General features: G+C 36.8%; 1 protein-coding gene across 9 annotated transcripts in view; it reads left to right on the top strand.

Annotated features, from left to right (window-relative positions):
* rasal2 (RAS protein activator like 2) overlaps window positions 1-22600 on the top strand; it is a 75141-nt gene that overhangs the window by 18253 nt on the left and 34288 nt on the right. For 8 of the 9 annotated variants that reach the window (XM_079611817.1, XM_079611819.1, XM_079611818.1 and 5 more), the window contains 2 exons: window positions 15148-15275; window positions 15850-15976. In XM_079611817.1, the coding sequence (XP_079467943.1) occupies window positions 15148-15275; window positions 15850-15976 (255 nt within the window). Of the gene's footprint in view, window positions 1-15147; window positions 15276-15849; window positions 15977-22320; window positions 22557-22600 lie in introns of those variants that run through there. The other variant, XM_079611811.1, reaches the window with a different exon arrangement.

Raw genomic sequence — 22600 nt, forward strand, 5'->3', positions numbered from 1 at the left:
TGGCAATAGCTTTAGACCTTTAGAAACATCTCTAAACTTTCCATATCATCATTCATTCTTTCTTTCGTTCTTTAAAGGGATAGTTCACTTTAAAATTTAAATTCTGTCATCATTTACTCACCCTCAAGTTGGTTTCAAACCTGTATTAATTTATTTCTTCTGCTGAACACAAAGAAAGATATTTTGAAGAATGTCAGTAACCAAACAGTAGTCTGTACCCATTGACTTCCATAGTATTTTTTTTTCCTACTATGGAAGTCAATGGGTACAGACTACTGTTTGGTTACTGACATTCTTCAAAATATCTTTCTTTGTGTTCAGCAGAAGAAATAAATTAATACAGGTTTGAAACAACTTGAGGGTGAGTAAATGATGACAGAATTTTAATTTTAAAGTGAACTATCCCTTTAAAGACATACTAGTTTGTTTTGTTTGTGACCTTATTAGAAAGGACCATAATATATCAAACCCACAGATCTGAATTCTCATGAATTCAGTTTGAGATTTAAAGGGATAGTTCTCCCAAAAATTAAACTTTTGTAATTTACATACTCATAATATTCCAAACCCACAATACTTTTGTTCACATTTGAAATACAAATTAATATAAACCTGAGAAATTATCCCTCCACCAAAGCTTTGATGGTTAAAAAGGTTCATAAGCATTTCATAAAATAAATCCATAATAATGCAGCGATGTAATCCAAGTATTCGGAAGAAACATAGTCGCTTTGTATGAAATCACGCAGGTTTCATTAAAAATATCTTTATTTGTATTTTTGAATTTATTTGTATGGAAATGGGTTTGGAATGACATGATGAATAAATTATGACAACATTTTCATTTTTGGGGGAACTAACCCTTTAATGTAGCTTGATACCCCCATGCAATCCATTTTCCAAACCGTGTTTTTGTCTTATCCTGAACCACTGTGGAGTAGCCCAGTACCTGCGTGGTTCGTCACAGAAACCAATAGATGTAGCTCATGACATCTAAAGTACAGACTGTAGCTTTAAACACCTTTTCCTCTTTTAGATTCACTTCCCACTTTCCAACTATAGTTCAAAATTTCCCATCACCATTAACATACAATTTCTAACTACTGTAGCTAGCATTCAAAGGCAAATGCATAAATTTGGTACAGAGCTGAACCGAGCAAAAACGTTCCCTTTGAGATCAGAGCTCAGCACTGGCTCTGATAAAGTAATTATTGCTTTTGGTTCCTGTGATTCAGATCCATGGGTTTGCATGGAGTTTGTGTCAATAAACCTTGGGGTCTCAGCAGGAGTTTGACCCCCTCCTAAGTCCAGCCATTCCAACTTTTTCCTCCACAGAAATGTAGGAAGCAGCTCACTCACCTCCTTTTGTATGCTAATACATGTTCCTGCAAAGATACAAAGACCGTGGGCTCACCACCTTTTAGGCTTATTTCCCTATGAAAGGCTGTGGCAGAGGTGATCTGCAGAAATCATGAGAAAGGACCCCGTGGAATGGAGAAATAATAACTCTGCCTTCAATAAAGCCAGTTTCCGTGTTAAAGTGGAATGTATAAAGTACTATTTAGGTCTTTCTGACACATTAGTAAGCACAGTTTCCTCATTTAGTACTTCTCGTCATGGGCTGGTTTCTCCAGGAATGCCCCAGCAGCCTGACAGAAACACAGTGGGTGGTGAGAGCAGATAGTCTTAGACCTGCAGCTGAAAATGGAGCGCTGCTGAATTTGCGGTCCCAATGTCGTTCTGTCGTGCAGATATTCCCCTAAGAGTTGGCCCACTAACCTTTGTCGTTCCGTGTCTTAAGAATGAGAGCGAGCAGGAACAGTAAAGACACTTAATCCTTTAGAGTGGAAAATGCTGCCAATGAAGAGTCAACTGGCTTAAATAAATATAGGGTTCATATTTATTTAATTATCTTTTCTTTTTTATTTCCATATAACCATTTCTCAACATATAATTCATTGAGTGGTAAAAGACAGGATACAAAATTTGGCTATTTAGACTCCAAATCAGCCTTTATTATTATTATATACTATCAAATGTAATAGTAAAATGTTTTATATATATTTTTATGCAGTGCTATCAAATCAATTAATTGTGATTAATCGCATCTAACATAAACGTTTTTGTTTACATAATATACATGTGTGTGTGTGTGTGTGTGTATATATATATATACACACAGTATGTTTGTGCTTGTCTGTGTATATATATATATATATATATATATATATATATATATATATATATATATATAATCATCATCTACACAATTTTTATTATGATTGTTGAGGTTGTTTAAGCATTTATAATGCATATGTTTTGTTATCTAATTTATTTTTGTAATAACAATTTTGATAAAACAATATCACAGTATGCAATAATAGTAGTCAATTTCTAGGCTTGAAGCAAACGCACAGGAGGTGAGTTTATGTAGGAGTGGGGGATATACGGAGAGAGATGCAAATGTTCCAGTCATGCTGACGGCAACCTATTTAAATATGTAACAATGTCTCTCAGTGGCGGAGTGTCGTACTTGTGAGGTGAACAAAAGCGTGTGCGCTCGGTGCCCAGCCTCGAGCACTGCCTCTCTGTAACAATGGAGGACAGGAATACCAGCACTGCTAATTATTTAACATGACAGATGTCGGACTGTGAGAAATGCATGACCTCCACGTGCGACATTAACGTTTGAAGAGTGTAAAAAAACACGTAGCCGTGACAAATGTGCTAATCGCACACATATTTAAAGAAGTGAAATAGATTTTCTTCACCACTGTTTAAAAAAAAAAACATTCCAGTACTTGCAGAGTCGAGTTTGACAAATGTCAAATTGAACAGGGTGAATTGCACAATAACGCAAGTAATTCAAATTAAGTCAAAATGTTATTAATAATTACTTTTAATTCATGGGGTCTAGTGTCCTAAGTAACAGTGCCTGTAACTCATCCCTCAACAGTATGCATATATTTAGAGGGGCTCAGCTGGGCAGAGAGGATGTTTTGTAGGCGTAGTGTCTGGGTAGTGTGGTGTTTGAGTTTCTTCAGGGAGTCACAACTGACTGAGCAAATCCAGCCTTTCAGATTTAAGGAGGAAGATGTTTTGAGCGTGCAGATTAAAGGGCAAAGGGACGATGGTGTGTCGTCTCCGAGCTGCTTAAATCTAGAGTGGCACGATGGTAAAAGGGTTGCGACGCTGATGATGTGAATTATGAATGACACGAAGCACTCTCTTGTCACTGTTATGGCACAAACCCACAAGCTCCATTCTGCTATTCAGAAGCATTTTGTGCAGCTTTGCTTTAGGGAAATGACCCGGAAGGGCACCTTTTTATATTTCTAAATGAATTTAAGGGTCATTTAAAGAGACAGTGAATCCATTTAACAGCAGGTGTTCTTTGGGTGAGTTTGACTCTAGCATGGCCTAGATTCCATAATACAATAATATAATAATATAAATGGGGATGCGCAATAGTATTTTAAATTTAAATTCTATTTTAAATATTTAATTCTGGCGGATAGATACTGTTAATGGCCAATATTACATTTTATTGTTAGAATAAAATAACAATACAAAATAAAATCAATAGCTTTAAATACTACAAGTGAATTTTGCCATCATTATTCTAATATACAGTATAAAAATTAATAATCATTCTGAGATTTTCTAAATCTAACATTTAACAGGGTTATTCAATTAAGTGTTTAAACATTGACTTTAAGTGAGTGCTAAATGCTGGCAAAGGTAATCTAAATGTAAAAATCAGGGAAATGAGCATGTACAATTAAATATCTATATCTGTTCAAATAAAAACAGATGTATAAAATCATATACTGTGTGTATATATACGTGTATATATATATATATATATATATATATATATATATATATATATACTGTATGTATGATTCCACTAAATCAGCTTATCTTTGTAAAATGGCACAGCTTTTGAAAATTTGATTGTACACTTTTAACATCAGTCAATCAAGCATTTATATTATGATAATGAAGCACCATTTAATGATGGAACTTTATTAATTAAAACTAAAGCTTGTAGCCATGTATGAATGCATAGGCTGTTTGTCATTTTAACTGAACTTAGGATTGGTGGTGGTGCTTAAGAAATTGTTGGTCATTCAGTGTTTATACAACATAGAATATTGTTTACATGTAGCATGTCAATTCTGCATGGTGTGTGAGTCTCTCTGTGTGTAAGAAACACAGCACTCTCAGCAAAGCAACGGCGAGTCGTGCGCCTTCACACTAGAGTTTACGGTATGTCAAATACAGGTACACTCACGCTGCGCATAAATTGACCTGAATTGAATTTGTAGGCCTACAGATCGCTTGGCGTAGAGCCAAGCGCTCAGTCAGCGTGTTCAGCGAGTGAAAATATATCTATGCTAAACTTATACTTAGCCTCTAATACACTGGCGAGTAAAATCTAAGAATTTATTACCCAATGGCTAATGATAGATATTATTTAGTCTCCCAGAGTGAAGATTTAGTCTCATATGCGAGTGATTTACTCTGTGGCGTGTCTGCCCTCGTATGTCCTGAGGTCATCGTGGGTAAGAGGAGAGCACTGCCCCACCTCGCCCCACAGTCAACAGCTGTTCCTCCCAGGCCGGACAAGTCCCTGTTAGATTACTGATTAACCGGTCCTAGCACATTACATCCTGCTTAACCAACTGTGTCAAAACAAAGTTGTAACTTCCCCTAAGCATCCCCACTTTGTTCCTCCAGCTGGAAGCTCCACAAACGCATCCTCACAGAGCTGCAATCATAGCCCAATCTGTTAATTGCAGTCATTTCCTCTCTCTGTAGACCCAACTCCCCCATCTCCCCAGACACCAATTAAAGCTGCTAATTTGAAGGGCTTATGAATTGCCATCCCAGAGTGAGATGGCTATGGATGCATCTGTATGGGCGTACGCTGAATTTGCGAAGATCTGTATTAATTTAATTCCTTCACGATGACATCCTTTTCATAAACAATCTGCAATACCATGGCACTTTTTGCACTTGTTTTGTTGTTGTTGTTGACACATGCCATATCAAAACTCACTGATGTATATATGAAATTTAACCCATGTTTATTAAACTAAATAATAATTAAACTAAATGATTCACTTGTTAATAATTTTGTTAATATAATGCATATATATATATATATATATATATATATATATATATATATATATATATATATATATATATATATATATATATTAAATCAGCATAGAATGATTTCGGAAGGATCATGTGACACTGAAGGCTGGAGTAATGATGCTGAAAAGTCAGCTTTGTCATCACAGAATAAATTACATTTTAAATTGTATTAATATTTCACAATATGATTTTTTTTTTTTTACTGTATTTTTGATTACAATTGGTTAGCCTTTTTCTCTCTTGTAGAAGATTTGTCATACCACTCATTCAATATATTTTAAAGTATCAAGTATTACCATCTGATACCCTTACTATACCATGTGACATGATTGCCGTATATGAATATGATGAGCGGAAGTGCTTGACAGAAACATGGGACTGAACATTATTTACATTTTTTTTGTAATGCCGTTAGTCTGTGGTAACAGTGGTAAAACATTTGCTCTCTCTCACGGTTTCATGTAGGCTATTTATATAACACGAGAGGACCAGTCATTCAGGGGTATACGGCAGCCAGTTTCTGTTCCACACCTTCTCGTTCTTTTCTCTCTCCATCCGTTACACACACACTGTACCATGCACAATTTCCCTGTGCTGACTGCTGACTCTAATGTTCTTCCACATGAATTGTCAACCTGCTGTGTCCACGCCCCTGCCTCTGTGCTGATGCATTGTTATTGGACAGGCTGTTTGTGTTTAAGGGTTGTTGCGGAGACCAGGTGGTTGGGCACTGTGTTGGCTCATGAGAGGGCAGGAGAGTGACGCTCCACAGCCTCCGCGGCTGAGCGACACAAAGCATCTTCTGTTCCCCTTCGTGATCTGTTTGTGTGTCAGGGTGTGCGCACACCTGGCAAGCACTGTGGGAATTTGGCATTAGGACGTATATGAAACTAATGAAAGTCCAACGTAATGAAAAGACTCATTTGGGTGAAAGATCTCTGGATAATCGGCCAATTCATGTTTCTAAACTGCAATAGACTGGATGTTTGAATATCTGCTTAATAGGGATGTAAGTTGATTTATTTATCTTATATTGAATGTAGGGTTGGGAATCAAGAGCACTATTATACAGAACAATACAGTTTCATTAGAAAGAAGAAAAAAACAGGATGAATGATTTTCTATTGATCTACGTTTGCAATTGCTATGAGATTCCAATATGTCTTGAATTTGATGAAAGGGAATGAATGCTGTAGAGTAAAACAAAGGCATTAAATGGACATGGTCATATCTATTGTGGGGCCAGTATACTGCAATTAGTGGACAAATAACTTGTGTGTGTTTTTTTTTATGAATCTTTCGCAACCTTTTTGAATTTTCAGTTTGAACCATTCTAACTCATTCACTCACAGAATCGTATTTCAGTACCAATAATTTTCAGTTTCTGCATGGAAACGGATTTGCATTTAGCAAGGGTCACTTTTAACGTGTCCAATGTAGACCGCCTAATGCTGTTGTGGCGTTGAAGACAGTGTAAGGCAAATCCTGTCAATCCAAATGTTAAAAATGAGGAATATAAAAAATCACGATGGAATGGCACCTTAAGAGGCCATTACGGCTAATACAGCAATTTTGAAATATACCGTAAATCTCTGTATGTGGTGTTTGCCAGTGTTATACTTGGTGAAAAATACATAGTAAATACCTGTACAGATTACAGAAATGTCTAACAGTGTAGTAAGGACTTGTTAGTGCAACACAGATTTATTTTCCTTAGTAATTGTAAAAAGCCTGCACATCCTTAACATCCGTATTTTAGTTCTGCAACAGCTAAAGGTTCCCTGTTCCCTTACTTCATTACACTTCTGCTTTCCTCATATTTCCACAATATGCTAATACGCTAAGAACCACTTTTATAGTGTGGTTTGTCGTGAGAAAAAACAAGAGAAGCTATGTTTTTCCATTTGCGCTCAATCAATCAGATTTGCTTTGTAAAGTGTTTGTGAATCGCTCAACTATAGGAACCATGTTTGCTGCAAAAAAACGATGGGTCCTATTTAGATTAATTGATATTTACCGGTAGTCTTAAATGAATGACTATTATAAATTGTACATAAAAACATTAAACAGCAATTAAATGAATGTACTTTAAAATGATGTCAAACCTGATTCAGTGCAACTTAAGCTCCCATATTTAATTAAAGAGCTACAGTGGAGGTAGGGCTGGGCGGTATGACGCTATATATCGATACCACGGTATGACATGTCTATCGTTAGAAATTTTGCTATATGGTGTATAACGCGGTATGTAAATGTATAGCACTTTTGACACTTCAGAGTGATGAAATGCATGAATAGGAGAATATAAAAAGTGGGAACATACTTGATGTTAAAAAGTTATAAGCGCAATATATCCTGAAAGCTGCCTCTCTCAGAAGGCGATTGCGAATTTGGGACATGCTCGATGTTAAAAAGTGTTCAGCACAATAAGCAGTGAAAGAACTCAATGCGGTGCACAGCTGACTGACACAGCGTAAGAAAGCTGCGGGCATGCGATCGCAAAATCAGTCTTATTGCGCTTGAATGGTCGAATACACGTGTTATTGTCACATGCCCATTTTGTGGAGTATTCATGTAAAAACAGCCGGTTATGTCTCAAGTGAAAGTAAATCGTTGGATGTAAACCGGATTTGTATCAGTATAGATCCGTGCATTTAGTCTTAAAGTGACAGCAGCCTAATAAACCTACCTGCTGCTCTGTCATTAATGTGAATCAAGCAAAAGAGAAAATAACTGCTCTTGACTGAATAACCTTTTAGCTTTAATAAGAATAAAGTTATACTTAATTCATATAACTTAATCTATATCGATCTATGTGAAATAAGAATTTGGTCATATCGCCCACCTATACGTGGAGAGTGAGATTTTCAAGACAACAAATTACAAGGTTTTGTCTATTTGTCACACTAGTTTGACTTCAGATGACTTGGAATATAGAAAATAAGTCATATGGACCAGTATTATTGTGCTTTTTGCCATTGGAGTTTGATAGCAAAGCTAACATTGCCATTTACTTTCATTTTTATATGGCATTTAACAGTTCTTCAAGAGTTCCCCTATTGTGTTCCACAGAAGAAATGCAGTCATGGGTTTTGCAACAACACGAGGGCAAGTAAATAGTGTTAAGTTTTAGGGGACTATTTTATTCCTATTAATTCTAACTAATATTATGTATTCTATTCACACCAGTTTAAGCAATGTACCTTGCAAGGGGTCTTTGTTTGGGTGAGGAGAGTTTAGTTTCTTAACAAAGTGGTGTTTTAAAAGCAGGAGCCAGTTGAGTTTTCTCTGTGTTTGGCAGTGATTATCAGTCCCAGGCATTCCCCCGTCTGAAACCTCATCCTGGACAGGTGGTATGACCTCTCCTTCAGCTGAAGACATTCCAGGCAGGGCTGCAGGGGTTAGGATTACCCTTCATCAGACATATGCGAGGCCGGTCTTGGCCTCAGTGGGTGTCTGTGATCATAGAGATATACTTTGGGTCAGTGTCACACACATGTTCCTCAACAATGTTTGATCTGTGACATGACTGCGTGCCAAGTTGCTCTTGCACTCATCATGATGTGAAGAACGTGGTGTACCACATATGCAGATGCAACACTGGCTTGACTCATCGGTTTTACCATTTTCATACTTTCATGCACACACACAATCCATTGCTTGTTAACTATTACCTCAGATGTCTCACAAACATGATAATATCACTCATATCACATCATCATTCTATATTGGACGTGAAGCTTTAATTTAATAAATGCGTGTTCACTTCCTGCTAGTCTATCTGAACCTTTGCTGACCTCTTGGGTAAGCGCTATTTGTGGGCTCCAGCTCCATTACGGGGTCACAAACTGGCAGCTCCAGGATCAGCTGGCAGCCACCCTGCAGTAAGTGTTTTCAAGCTGTGCTGCTGCACAAACAAACATATGGGAGCATGTATAGGACCACGTCCAGGACACCCACATGGTTACTGTCTTATTACACCCTTTCTGTTGCCCAGGTGTCTCTCTACACACCACGGCTCACTGCTGTTAAAAGTATTGCCCTCATGCCTCAATGTGTATCTTGAAGGCCAAAATTATCAACTCAGATGCCAGGGTATGATGTTCACATTTTTAATTTGCTGTAGACGTAGGGATGGGCCACAAATGGTTCGCTAGTTAAACTACTAAACTGGCACAGTATAAATTTCATATATTGTTTTTTAGGGCTGGGCAAAAAAAAAAAAAAGATTCTTGTTGTCTCGAAAAAGTGTCTTTATATTAACTCACTTTTAATCACCACCACTACATCCATACACATTTAGGGGCAGTTTACACAGAATGTGTTTTTCCATTCCAATGCGCTAATTTTCCACTGTTTTTCTATGTAAACACGCGCTAGATGAACGTGTGTAACCATTGCACTCGCATGTCTTTCGCAGCGTCTCGCGCATGAGACAGCGTTTTAAAAACGCGGCGCTTGAGTAAAAAAGAAGTTAAACTTTTTAAAAAACATGTCTCGAGACCAAGCAAAAACGCGTTCTGTGTGAATAGCCCCTTAGACAGACTTTTTTTGGCTGTTGCACCACATCTCACTTTTTTTGTCATCCAAAGCGTTGCTATTTTAATATGGTGCATCAGGTTAAAAGTAGTCCATATTTTTTAAAACTCAAGTCTTGAGACAGTTGCTTCTATTCCACTTTTTCTAGCTGCTACAACACTCTAAGAAGCATCTTTGATTTGATGTCGGGTAAACCCCAAACAATTCTAATTTTAAAGAGCTTCCTTAACAGATTAGTCAACTAGTCATTCAGGCGACCCATGAATAGTCATTTTGAAATCATGTAGTTTTGCACATCCCTGTTCAGAGGAATGCTTCATTTGTGTTACTCTGCTGTGGTGACTCGATCTAGCCTTTGGTTCTGTGGTTGCATTTCCCTTCCAGAGAAGTGTTTGTTTTCTACATTTTTCAAGTCTTTCTTATGAAATTCTATGGCAATAAATTTGTTTAGATAAGATTAAACTGCCTATTTTGTATACTGCCTATACTGGTTTTTTATCATCCCCTTGTCTCTTGACATTGTAACCGACCCGTCATTTCAGGGTTTGGTTAGTATGTTTTCTAACACCCCCCCACCCACAGAGCATGTTGGGTAACATCCTTTGCGAGTACTCTGTCATTGCTGGCGCTGCGCTTCGATCTAGAGAATATTTGGAGTGATAGATGAGTTTGGTTGATAATGATGGACATGCTGAACTCTGCAGAAATAACATTTGTGTCCAAATGAGTTTGCAAAGTTTATGTAACAGGACTTTTAAGAAGGACTTGGTTAGGACAGATTTGTTTTTCACACTAGATTTCAGATGACATACACTTAACTACATTGTCCGAACACCTCAGGGAGGGGTCTTTATACCTCTGCTATATTTAGCAGAAGATCACAGTAATTGGGTTCCTGACCAAGTGTTAAATGTTTTTCCTTCTCAATGGACTAGTGTATCTTTAGTTGTGTTGCTAATACTTTTAAAGGAATATTATTGGTTAAATACAACTGAAGCTCCAATGACAACATTTGTGTTATGTTTTTGATTACAACAGCAGATCATTTTGCCCATTCATCTTCATCTAAAAGTAGCATGATGAACATGATTTAGACCAGTGGTTCTCCAACCTTTTTGACGTGAAGGCTTAAAGTAAGTTGTTAATGATTAACTAACAATTTAGGATAACGATTCCCCCCCCCCCCCCCCCCCCCCCACCCCACATTCATTTAAATGACTTTTCCAGATTTAGAATTCGCACTTTTTAAATTAGGCATACTCATATTTCAAGACATGGGAACCCTGGTTTTTTTGTGTTTTTTCAAATAAAATAAAAAAGCTTTATAAGGGGTAAATTCTAATAATAAATATCTGGATTTTTAGCTGATATAGCATAATTTAATGCTTGTTTTTTCTTATTTTAAATGAGGCCCCCTTGGAAGTTTGCTATGCCCTCTAATGGGCCCTGGCCTCTTGGTTATAAACCACTTATTTAGACCATTAAAGATCAAATTATGTTTTAAATGCTTATATTTGTGTACTTAGAAGTTCATTGCTGTAAGTAAGTTTATTTGTTTTTAGAAACTGATGGATGTGTCAAAATTATTTTCTGTTGTAATTGGCACTTTGCCCAAGATGCTGTTGATAGAGCTTACATGCAGGGTTCCCATAATCACAGAAAACCTGGAAATATTAGGGGACCTATTCATGGAAATTCATAGAAAAGTAATCGTGTTAAAAGTCATGGAAATGAGTTTTGTTTATGGACTCTCAGAAAGCTGATTCCTCAATAAGCTGCAATTCAAATGTCAGGCTTTTCTTTTGCAACTTTTGGAGACTTCTGTATATTGTTATATTTATTTAAATCTGTTAATTCCAATAATTGGTACCTAAAATAGAAATGGAAATCTTCCTCAACAAAAACCTTTATTAAATGAATGTAGATATACTTGTTCCATTATGAACGACTGGAAAAAATTGTGGAAATATATTGATTTAAAAAGGGTGGGAACCCATTTATTTATCTTTTCACCCAGCATATTTGTTTATCCTGGGTTTTCTAAAGCTTTCCAATAATATTGCTGCAAATTATGTTAAATGTATATGCAATGCCTAGCTTTCCATGTGCAATCAAGACTATTTCAGTGAGATGTAAATGAGAACTCTCAGCTCTGAAAGCACTATTGAATTCTTTCCAAAGGCAAGAATAAAGGCTTTTGAGAGACTGTTCCATCTGCTGGTTTTGAGAAATCTCTGATCCTCAATGTTCACTGGCCTTTTACTCTCCCCAGAGAGAAGCAGCGATTTGCACATAGCTGTATGAACAGGCGCAGGTGAAGCCCTCATCCTCACTAGAATGCAGAGGCAGTGAAACTGTACGAGATGCAATTAAACATCCTACTAATAAATCTCCTCTGGCGCTGCGTTGACAGTCTTGTGGCACAGTAGATGATGCTGGCTGATGAAGTTTAAATAATGATACTGTACACATGATGTTAAAAGTTGACAAGTATGCAAGTGGTGCAGAATTTACACATTTGTAATGCAAATATTGGTGTTATTGGACAGGGTTATTTTTGAATCTCCCGTGCCTGGGAGTCTCAATATGCGTAGATAATTATGGAAGATATTGTGTTCCATCAGATGGAGTTGTCAACTGCTTTGCCAACAGCTTCACACTTCTCTTAATGGCATATGAGATCTCTGGAGAAGCCACTTTATCTCACCCGTCCATATGTTATATGCTGCCACTGTGCCGCTGAGCGCGAGCTGTCGTCTCAAACAGACAGGCTTTAGATTGGACTGGCTCCCTCCACTCCCACACATTTCACCTCCATCTTTCCACAGCCGCCTTGAGTGGAGCGCCGCCAGTTTGCCTTCCAGCACTTATCCAAACACCCATTAAAGCATGTCTGTTTACACAGTTGTATGCTTGTTTGCAGAGCAATAAATAGAAGAACAGTTTGTTTCGTTGTCAATGTTGAGCTCGATCTCTCTCAACCTCTTTTGTTCATAGCTAGGGCGGGCCGATATAATTAAAGGGATACTTCACCCAAAAATGTAATTTCTGTCATCATTTAATCAGCCTCATGTCATTCCTTACTGGTATGATTTTCTTTTTCCATAAAATGTCAGTGTAGGTTGCCAACTGAATCCTAATAGTGTCTCTGATTCAATGTTAAATGGCAAAAACAACATTAAACGAGTTGGTAAGTTTGATTTAAAAATAATTATCAGTTCTGAATCAAATAATCATTTTAAAATGTTTATTTATTTATTGTTTAGTCTATTTTCTTTAACATATTTCAAGGTCTTAGGGTCTGTAATTTTTTAATGCTCTTTAAAGAAGTCTCTTGCGCTCACCAACTTTTTATTTTTATACATTTATTTGATACAAAAATACAGTAAAAACATTATTTTATGTTTTAATATATTTTAAAATTGAATATATTCCTCCTGTGATGGCAAAACTGTTTTCAGCATTACTTCAGTCTTCCGTGTCGCATGATCTTTCAGAAATTATTATAATATGATTTGGTGCTCAAACTTTTATTAGTATCAATGTTATTATTATTGATACAAAAAAGATAAACTTCAAAAGTCATCTGATGTATGCATCATAGTGTTTCTAGCTAAAGCTAATTCACAACATTAACATTAATGTTAAAACAGTTGAATGCTTAACATTTTAATATTCTTAAATAAATTCTTAAAATGGTGCCCATTCACTGCCATTATAAAGCTTGGAAGAGCCAGGACATTTTTTAATATAACTCCTATTATATTAGTCTGAAAGAAGAATGTCATATACACCTAGGATGGCTTCAGAGTGAGTAAATCCTGGGATCATTTTCATTTTTGGGTGAACTATCAATTTTAACTCAAGCTTTTGAACAAAAAATACTGTTAAATGTGTGCATATAAATTGAAATTAAGAAATATTTATTTAATTTAGCAAAAAAACATGCCTTGATTATTTTTAACTACGGTAGTTACTTTATATAATAAACAATTGAATCTTCTTGGCAAATTGGTCTAAATGGTTTCTCTGATTTAAAAAAAATAAAAAATAAGATATTGACCATTTGTTTTTTCCCCAAGCTCCATTCACACCAACTTGGCTTTTTTTTTTTTTTTTTAGGTCTCCGCTTTAGTTCGCTCTTTAAATCTTTCTATCAGTTCTCTGTTCGCCTAATCTCCTGATCTTACCTCATTCAAAGAGCCAGTGTTTTTTCGTTCTCCCTTGTGCGTTTTCATCCTAACATTGCTTTAGGCTGATAGCTTATGTGGAAAATAGTCGTGGGCAAGACGACTGCGTTCAATAACCAAGAGGAGATGCAGCCGTCACACCCGTCCTCTTGAGACACATTGCGTCACTTTCTTCTGCGTCTGTGTGGTGTTCATTTAGTCATGCGGCCTGGGAAAAACTCAAGTACGGCCACAATTGGCCCATTCGCCTGATCTAGAGTGACATCAGGGCGGGCTGACCTCTGACCTTGAATCCTGACATGTTCATTCTGTCTCTCGCTCTGGTCAACCGTACAGCAAAACTGCCAGCCAGAACTGATTGATGAAGCTTAGCGAAGGTCTAAATGATCAACTAATAGACAAGGAGGACCGTTAGGCTTTTTGTCAGTAATGTTCTCTGACAAGTGTTTCCACTCGTTGTGATATGTGACAATTCCCAAAATGCACTCTTCCTGCGTTGCTCTGAAAGGTATAACGCATCTAATATTCAGTTCTTGCTTTCAAAAAGCTGATGTTTGCCCCTATCTGTTTTTTTTTTTTTCCCATTCTGAGATTGACTCCTTTAAAAGAGGTGGATTGCTGGAGCACATGAGCAACATTGTAAACCAGTGTAACGCTGCTCTCTACAGGCAGCAGTGTGTGGAACACTTTACACATTTGCTCTTCAAAGGTGAAATCAAAATATACATTCTTAAAATAGTCCTCTGGTCTTATTGTGCATGGTATATATCATGTTATTTCAAAGAAAAATGTCTCTGAAACAACTGATTATGGCCCAGAAATGTTGGAAGCTCTCTGCCATTGTGTGGCACTGTTTGTCTAAACAATGGAGGACAGGTTTGGAGACTGTCGTCGTTATTTTTACAAGTTCGTTTGGTGCTGCTAGTGATGCAGAAATTGCTTACACAGTGGCATTTAATGAGTCCAATGTGACTCATTTTCTTATGAACAGCATCATTGTCTGGAGTCTATTTTTGTGAGGTGAACTGGTGATTAAATAAAGAAGAGGAGCGAGTTTGTGGCTCTCTAAGGGCCATGTCTATTTCTGCAAGATGTGAGGGAATATATAGTCGCATTTCTTAGAAGTCCCATTAAAAGCGTTGCTCATTCCTGAAGAGAATCTTTGTTAAAATGAAGAGGACTTGTTTTTGTGGTGATCCTTTCTTGTGGCAACCCATTCTGAGATGTCTTTTCTGTCCCCTGTGCACAGATGTGAAGGGGCCGGCCAGCCACCACTTCTCCTGCGGCCAGTCGCCATTCACGGAGCCCTGCGTTTGGGAGAGGAAGTACTGCATCCTGACCGATAGCCAGCTCATCCTGCTCAACAAGGAGGAAGAGGTGAGAGCGCTCCTTCCCTATGCGTTATCCCCTCATTCTTCTCTCTTCCTCTCCCTCCGAATGAAGAGCGAGGGACGGTTAAAGAAAGACACGCGGATGATGTTTGTGCTTTGTTGTACGTTTCCCCTTTTGAGGGTTAAATGCATCACGCACGGATGGAATTTATTGGCCTGGATGGAATTAGTTTTCCAAACGACATTTTGAGTTGTTTACATATGATTGTGATTCGAATAAAATCGCAAAGCAAATTTAACACTGACCTTCTTCTTAAGGAAAACTAGTCCCATCCGAATTGTTGTAAAGACTCGTTTTGCAGTTTAATGATTTGTCCTCTTCTGTACTGAATTCCAGCGCATCACTGTCTGTGCAGGGCAACCGATTTCACCTTGAGGTTATTAAAGGGAATAATCAATTCACTTAATGTATTGACATAGTTTCTGATTGACAGATTGCTTTCAGATTCAGTTTAACGGTTAGTTAATTAGTAGCAACGTTAGGAAAGGACTTTCTTTTACCCGCTGTTAGAATGTGTACCCCTGTGACCTGCACCTACTGACCTCTGACTTGTTCCCAGATGCCATCTGAGGTCCATGAAAGCCCCACAGCATCCTCATCAAAGGGCCGCAGCCTGAGAAGGACAGTCAGTGTGCCCTCTGAAGGACCGTTCCCAGAGTTTCCACCAGAGGGAACCTCCATGTTAGGTAAGATCCATGTGGTGCTTCTGTTAAGATGGCAAAACTGCACTGTGCACTCTTTCAGGCAGAACATCCATGAAAAAAAATGACAAACCTGAGTATATTACATAATTTGTATAGGGTTATCAGATGATATATTTAATTTCCACCTATTTCTACATTTAGATTACCTTCGTCGTCATCTAACATGCAAAGTCAATTTTAATTTTAACATTACCGGTAATGACATTTAATAGCATTGATAAATGGTTACATTTTAAAAGTAGTTTTTTGCAAATAATAATTGATTTACTGTTGTATTTATAAAAATCATAAAAAAAATGTGTACAAGTATAATATTGCATTTTAATATCAGCCATGTATCAGTTATCAGACAAGATGAAAATCATTATAGGCTTAAGCTATTAATAACCAATCAATATTGTAATGGCAATATTCATTGTAGCATTTAAATTAATCCACGTCTTATTTTCTGAGGAATAAGTATAGTATATCATTATTATATCAAATATCTATCAGTTATTGGATGTAAAATCAATATAATTATCGGCTTAAGCTACAATCAATCATTTTTATTTTGGTATTCTGCATGTAGTTATGCTTAGATTTAAAAAAAAATATTGGCTAGAAACTACATTTGCAGTCTTTTTAAAAAATATTTTAATAACCTGTATGCAGTAATCACGAGCCATCAGATATGTCATTGATCAAAAGGTGTGGAAACGCTGATTCAAACAATAAAAGGACCTCTAGATACTTTTGACAGCTTTTTTGTTCTATCTATAGGGCTTCATGAAGCTTATACTGGTGGATCAAATGGCACTCTTTTAGCATTTACTGTAGCTTTAAGATGTTGTTAAGCAGGCACACTGACACTGCAGCTTATAGAATACGGATTTGCGCACTAGCAGGCAGAGCATGAGGTGAATCATGAACAAAATCACGTCAGTAGGTGCATTTGTAACACCAGGCCCATTACTCTGAATCCACTGCCGCGAGCACGGAGGATCAGGGTAACAAAGCAGTGGATTTAAAAGGCAACAACCCAGGCTGGGCTTAGAGAAACACCAGATTGGGGGCGAAAATATGCATGCTAAAAACTGCGGGATATTTTGCAAAAACAAAGATCAGTTGTACTGCAGAATCAAATGCATAATTCTTCACATATACACACGCTGCCCTCATTGTTTCTACATGAGATTTTGTCTTTCTTTTTTTTGTTAGCGATTACTAACATTTTGATCCAAACCTGAATGACTTTCTTTCTACGCAAAATAAGATATTTTGAAGAATGTTTCAACTGTTTTTGTTCATATAATGAAAGTCAATGGGGTCCAAAACAACATTGGACCCCATTGACTTTCATTGTATGAACAAAAAACAGAGACCTTTTTCAAAATGTCATTGTTTGTGTTCCACAGAAGAAAGAAAGTCAAACGGGTTGAGTGGCATGAGGATAAGAACATGCTTTCACAATTTAGATCGTTTTGAATTAACTATCCCTTTTAATGAAAACTGAGTCAAACGGAAGCTCCCTAGTCCCTACCCAATGCAAACTGGTTAGATTAATTTGGGGGAATTTTTAGTGGTTGTAAGAATTATGATTCACATCCCTTCTCTCTTTTATTTCCGTCTTATTCATCCCTCCATATCTGCACTTTTTCTCACAACGTTTCAATATGTTTGAGTAACTTCTGTAAGTTTGGAGAGATTTGATCCCGTGACCTCTGTGGGCCGGGCGTGCTTGTGCGAGGAGGAGTTAGAGGAATGTAATTCCATGGAACAAAACTCACTGTTGTCAATGTGTTAGTTTTCTTTCTGTCTCTCTCTCTGTGGACGGGTGGGGGGGGGGGACTTTGTTGCTTTCCCTCCCAGGCCTGGGGAGGGGAGGGGGGCAATAACTGAAGCTGCCCTCTGACTGGTCTTGCATTCAGCGCCAGTACGTGCGGGGGTGCGGACACTGACCCAGTGGGCTGGTTGCTAAAGGCAGCGGTCAGAGAAATGCACAAATCTCTGTGACTAAGAGAGTCATTCATTCTCCAGACCCTCCTAAGCTGCACCGCCACGGATTCATAGAGCGAGAGGAGAGGGTTATTTATATGTTAATGTTCGCTCTGTTTGACAATGAGGAATTCTGTGGCCATTCAGAACACGTTGAGTCTCGAGAGGCTGTTGAATACACTGCAACAAAAATTTAGTGAGATCATATGTGGTTTTTAGTGTTTCGATCTGTGAATCATACATATTTTTTTTTCTTTTGTTGCAATGAGGAGAGATGTATCACTTACTGAAGCTTCAGCTCCGTCTTTCACAGTTGTCAAGACAATGAGTTTCTGACTTCTCTCACATAGCAAACAGAGATATTTATAAACTATGTTTGGATTGTTGATGTTGTTTTTCATTTTACACACACACACACACACACACACACACACACACACACACACACACAGACGTACAAGAGGAAAACATCTGATTTAAAAGGTTTGCTAAAAAAATACAAATTCTTTTTACTCACCCTCATTCCAAACTTTGTCTTTCTTTCTTCTGCAGAACACAAAAGATGATGTATTGTAGAATGAATGTTTCAATTGTTTTCGTCCATGCAAGGAAAGTAAATTGGGTTCAAATTAAAACAACATTAGACTCATTGACTTATATTGTATGACAAAAGTAAAGAAATAATTTTTTTAAATATCTTTGTGTGTTCCACAGAAAACTTAATACATTAATGAAACCTTCATACTGTTTTAGAACTAAAAGAGGGTAGTAAATAATGACAGCATTTTAATTACTAGATGAGATATCCCTTTCAAATCCGATATTTTGAAATGATAACATCCAAATGTTCCGTTTAACCTCTGGGGTAAAAGTAATGAAGCGTTTAATAGAGACTAAAGTAGAATAATGGTCATCTATTTTGGTAGATGAAATGCATCTCATTCTATTGTTGGACTACCTAATATATCCAATTGATTTTGCTATTAATACATGTCGATGCGAGGAAGATGTCTCCGCTTTACAGATCTACTAATATTGTTCCCCAAGTCTGTTTTCCATAAAGGTCTTTGTGCAACATTTTTTTAGTATTGAAAGAAATAAAGAGAATGAAAATAGTTTAGTGAGCAGTGTCATGGGGCATGCTGTCCTGGAAAATTCACATTTTACGTGGTGGGCGAGAGAGATCAAAAGTACTTCCTGGCGTATTTAGGGCAAGAAAAACTGCTACTAGTATGTTGATAGCCGAATATCTTTGTCTGCTCTTTGGGGGAAGCAATGTATGGAAGCTTAAGGTTAACAATATTTAATTTGAAATGTAATTTGCAAAATGGCAATACAATATGCAAATAATTACCAATAAATATTATGACTTTCATCTAAAAGAGCAGATACTAATATTAAATTTGATACATACCCTTGAACTTATGGGTAGCGATAAAAAAAATGTTTATGTAATATGCAAAATGGCAATGCAATATGATATATTAAAATCACAGATGATAAGATATGTTTAACATGTTCAAGCTAAAATTGTAGCAAAATTATAATTTAAAGGTGAACTATTCAGGTTTTTTACCTTAACTGAACAGCTTCTGAGTCATTGGAATGGTTATATTACTTTTTTCGGGTTGAATGGTGGTCGTCAAATATCTATTCCGAAGCTGTAGGGGGAGATCTATAGAGAAACCTGCGAGCAAAAAGCGAGAATACAGCGAAGAAATTCCCGAAACATAGCCCTGCTTTAAATGTTATTTTTCTTAATTGCATATATTTATAACAACTGATTGTTGTTTATGCATCAATTATGTAAGGGATAATGTACAGCGAGGCGGTTGTTGTAGCGAATACAACACCGACAGGCTGTTTGGGACTTGAATCAGCCTGAAAGGGTTGTATTCGCTATAACAACCGCCTCGCTGTACATTATCCCGCTTACATGGCTACCTACCAAATAAATCAATAATTTGACACAAAATATTGATTTAAAATGGAGTTCATTGATTTAAAAATGATTGTATTGCTTCCATTAAAGAAAATAGTCCGTTCGGTTAGAATCCTGCGTCCATGGCAACTCTCTGTTTTTCATGGCAACAGTCTGTTATATTTAGCAGCGATCTGTTATCAAGAAATAACAGACCGCATTCTACATTAGAATTCAGCCAAGCCATGTAATAAAGGCCTATAATAAAGTTATGTCCATCCGGATGCTAATAAGTGTTATTTATAATAATAATAACAATAATTTATATTTCCAAAAATAACTCTGTTAATACCCCTCTTTAGCATCCTAAAGTTTTTTTATTTATGAACATTTTATTTAAAACTTCACAGCTATTAATGTTTTTCAACATTGTACAAAAGCTATTATGCCACACAACTCCTGTTCCAGCACATCCTAAAGGTGCTCCATTGGATTGAGATCTGACTGTGGAGGCCATTTGAGTATAGTGAACTCATTAGCCCCTTTCATACAGCAATCCCAGTAAATGACCGGTAATACACACTTATGCTGTTCACGCAAGCAACGGCATTCTGGCTTTTATTACCGGTTAGAGACCATTCACAAATCAGCTCCAAAATACCAGTAAATTCTGTCATGTCAGTCATCGTAAATGATCTTTAAACGCTGTCCGCTGTCTTCATCCGCTCGCATGAGGAGAAGTGCTTTAGTTTCCCTATCTGTTCAATTTGACAATATTTTTTGACGTTTGAATGAAAGACATTGAGAACGCATTTTTGCTCTTAAAAACACGAGACGTACATAAACGGTAATCTTATGTTTAAATTATATGTCAAAGCTAGTGTATGAAATAACAAATGTAAAATATAAATGAATTTAAATTATAATTTTGCTCCAAACGTTGCACATATGGTATGGAAAATGCAAATTTAAATACAGAAATGCAGTGCCATTTTGCATATTGCATTGCCATTTTGCATATTACATTTCAAATTGAATATTGCTACCCATAAGCTTCCATAAGAATGAAGTTCTTGGGTATGTATCAATATTAGTATCTGCTCTTTAAAGCTACACTGTGTCATTTTTTTAAGTTGATTCTTAGCAAAAAACACTTTGTTCTTTCAAAATTATATGTGCTCATTAATGTATAATTACTTCTACCAACTAATCAAATGTTCTCGTAAGCTTACATCTGCCGTTTATAATACATACGGGTGAGCTGCTCGAATGGCGGAAGCCATGTTTCGCCTCCATCTTGAAAATACATTGGTCAAAGAGGGACATTTAAGATTAAAGTCATTGTAGCCTATATTTCTTTATAATATTTTTAATATTAAGACCATAATTTTTCTTGTTACATTTTTCTCCTTGACCATGTTTTTACAAAACAAATAAATCGCAATGCTGGGTTTTTTTTTATTAGGGTTACAAAATTTCTGTATGCTTTAACTTTCTCTAAACCTTCCCAGTAAGTTAGAAGGCTGAATTGTGGATATGTTCATCCCAGAGCATTCCTCTGTCATTCTCTAAAGTATCAGGATCCTGTAATATTCCTGCACCTCACAGACTCCCCTGTAAAGTAAATCCAAATATATAGGCTTGGAGTGCAGTTGCTTTGACCTCTATAAAAGCTTTTCCAGTGAGCTAGAAGACAGCAGCTTCAGTCTGTTCATCTCTGAGCAACCATCTTGCACTCTGTAATCTATGTTAAAAATCATTTGAATTGGTTTATCTTTGGTTTACATTTTACAAATGTTTTGCATTGTTGCAATATTCGTATAAATACATTTCCTTAGAATTGGAATGGAAAACTACAGATCAAATACCAACTGAATATAGCCAAATTTGATCTAGAACAATCAGCAACGATGCCAGTCGGTAGTGACCATAGCTATTGTGTGACTTTGGCATGCTGGGAGATTCAAATTGCAAATATTTCCTTGCCAGACTTGTTGCTATGATACATTTCACCTTGTGAGTTGCTGTTATATGTAGCTTTAATAATATCCCATATTAAGTGGAAAAATAACCATTATTGAATTGATTTAAACAGCAGGTCTCTGGGGTTAACTATCTAGAATATTTACCACAGCAACCAAATTTAATTTACACTGAACCAAACCCTAAATCCTAAGCTTATTTAAAACATAAACCAAACTTTTGAAAATGTAAATCTAGTTAGGCCTACAGTATTTTTTTCGTCTTTCTTATGACATTAGGCCAAGTCTAATTGACTTATTTTGAATCCACCTATTTATGAAATTACAGGCAACACAATGCTGTTGCTCAGAAAAATAGTTTAGTATAAGTACATTCCTGGTAATTTAATGTCTGAAGATAGACAGTGTGCTTTCGCCTATAGTTAAAGGATCCTTTAGAAAGGACCAGTAGCCCATTGTTGTGATTTTCAACGGAGTGGGTTTGACTGGAGCGGACTCAGGCTTTACTGCATTCCTCAGTGAGTGTATCGAGTGAGTGAAGGGGGTGTGAGAGACTTCACTCACTAAACACCGGCTCGGCTCATCTCATCTCATCTGCTCTCTGGGATTGTTTCATTTTGTTTTCTTGGAGGGATGTGACTATAACTGATTGCGGGATCGATATCAACCATGGAATTTATAGGTATGTTTTCCGAAGCACTTTATATTCAACGGTTGTGTACGGCA

This window comes from Phoxinus phoxinus (assembly GCF_949152265.1).
Source record: "Phoxinus phoxinus genome assembly, chromosome: 5".
NCBI lineage: Eukaryota > Metazoa > Chordata > Actinopteri > Cypriniformes > Leuciscidae > Phoxinus > Phoxinus phoxinus.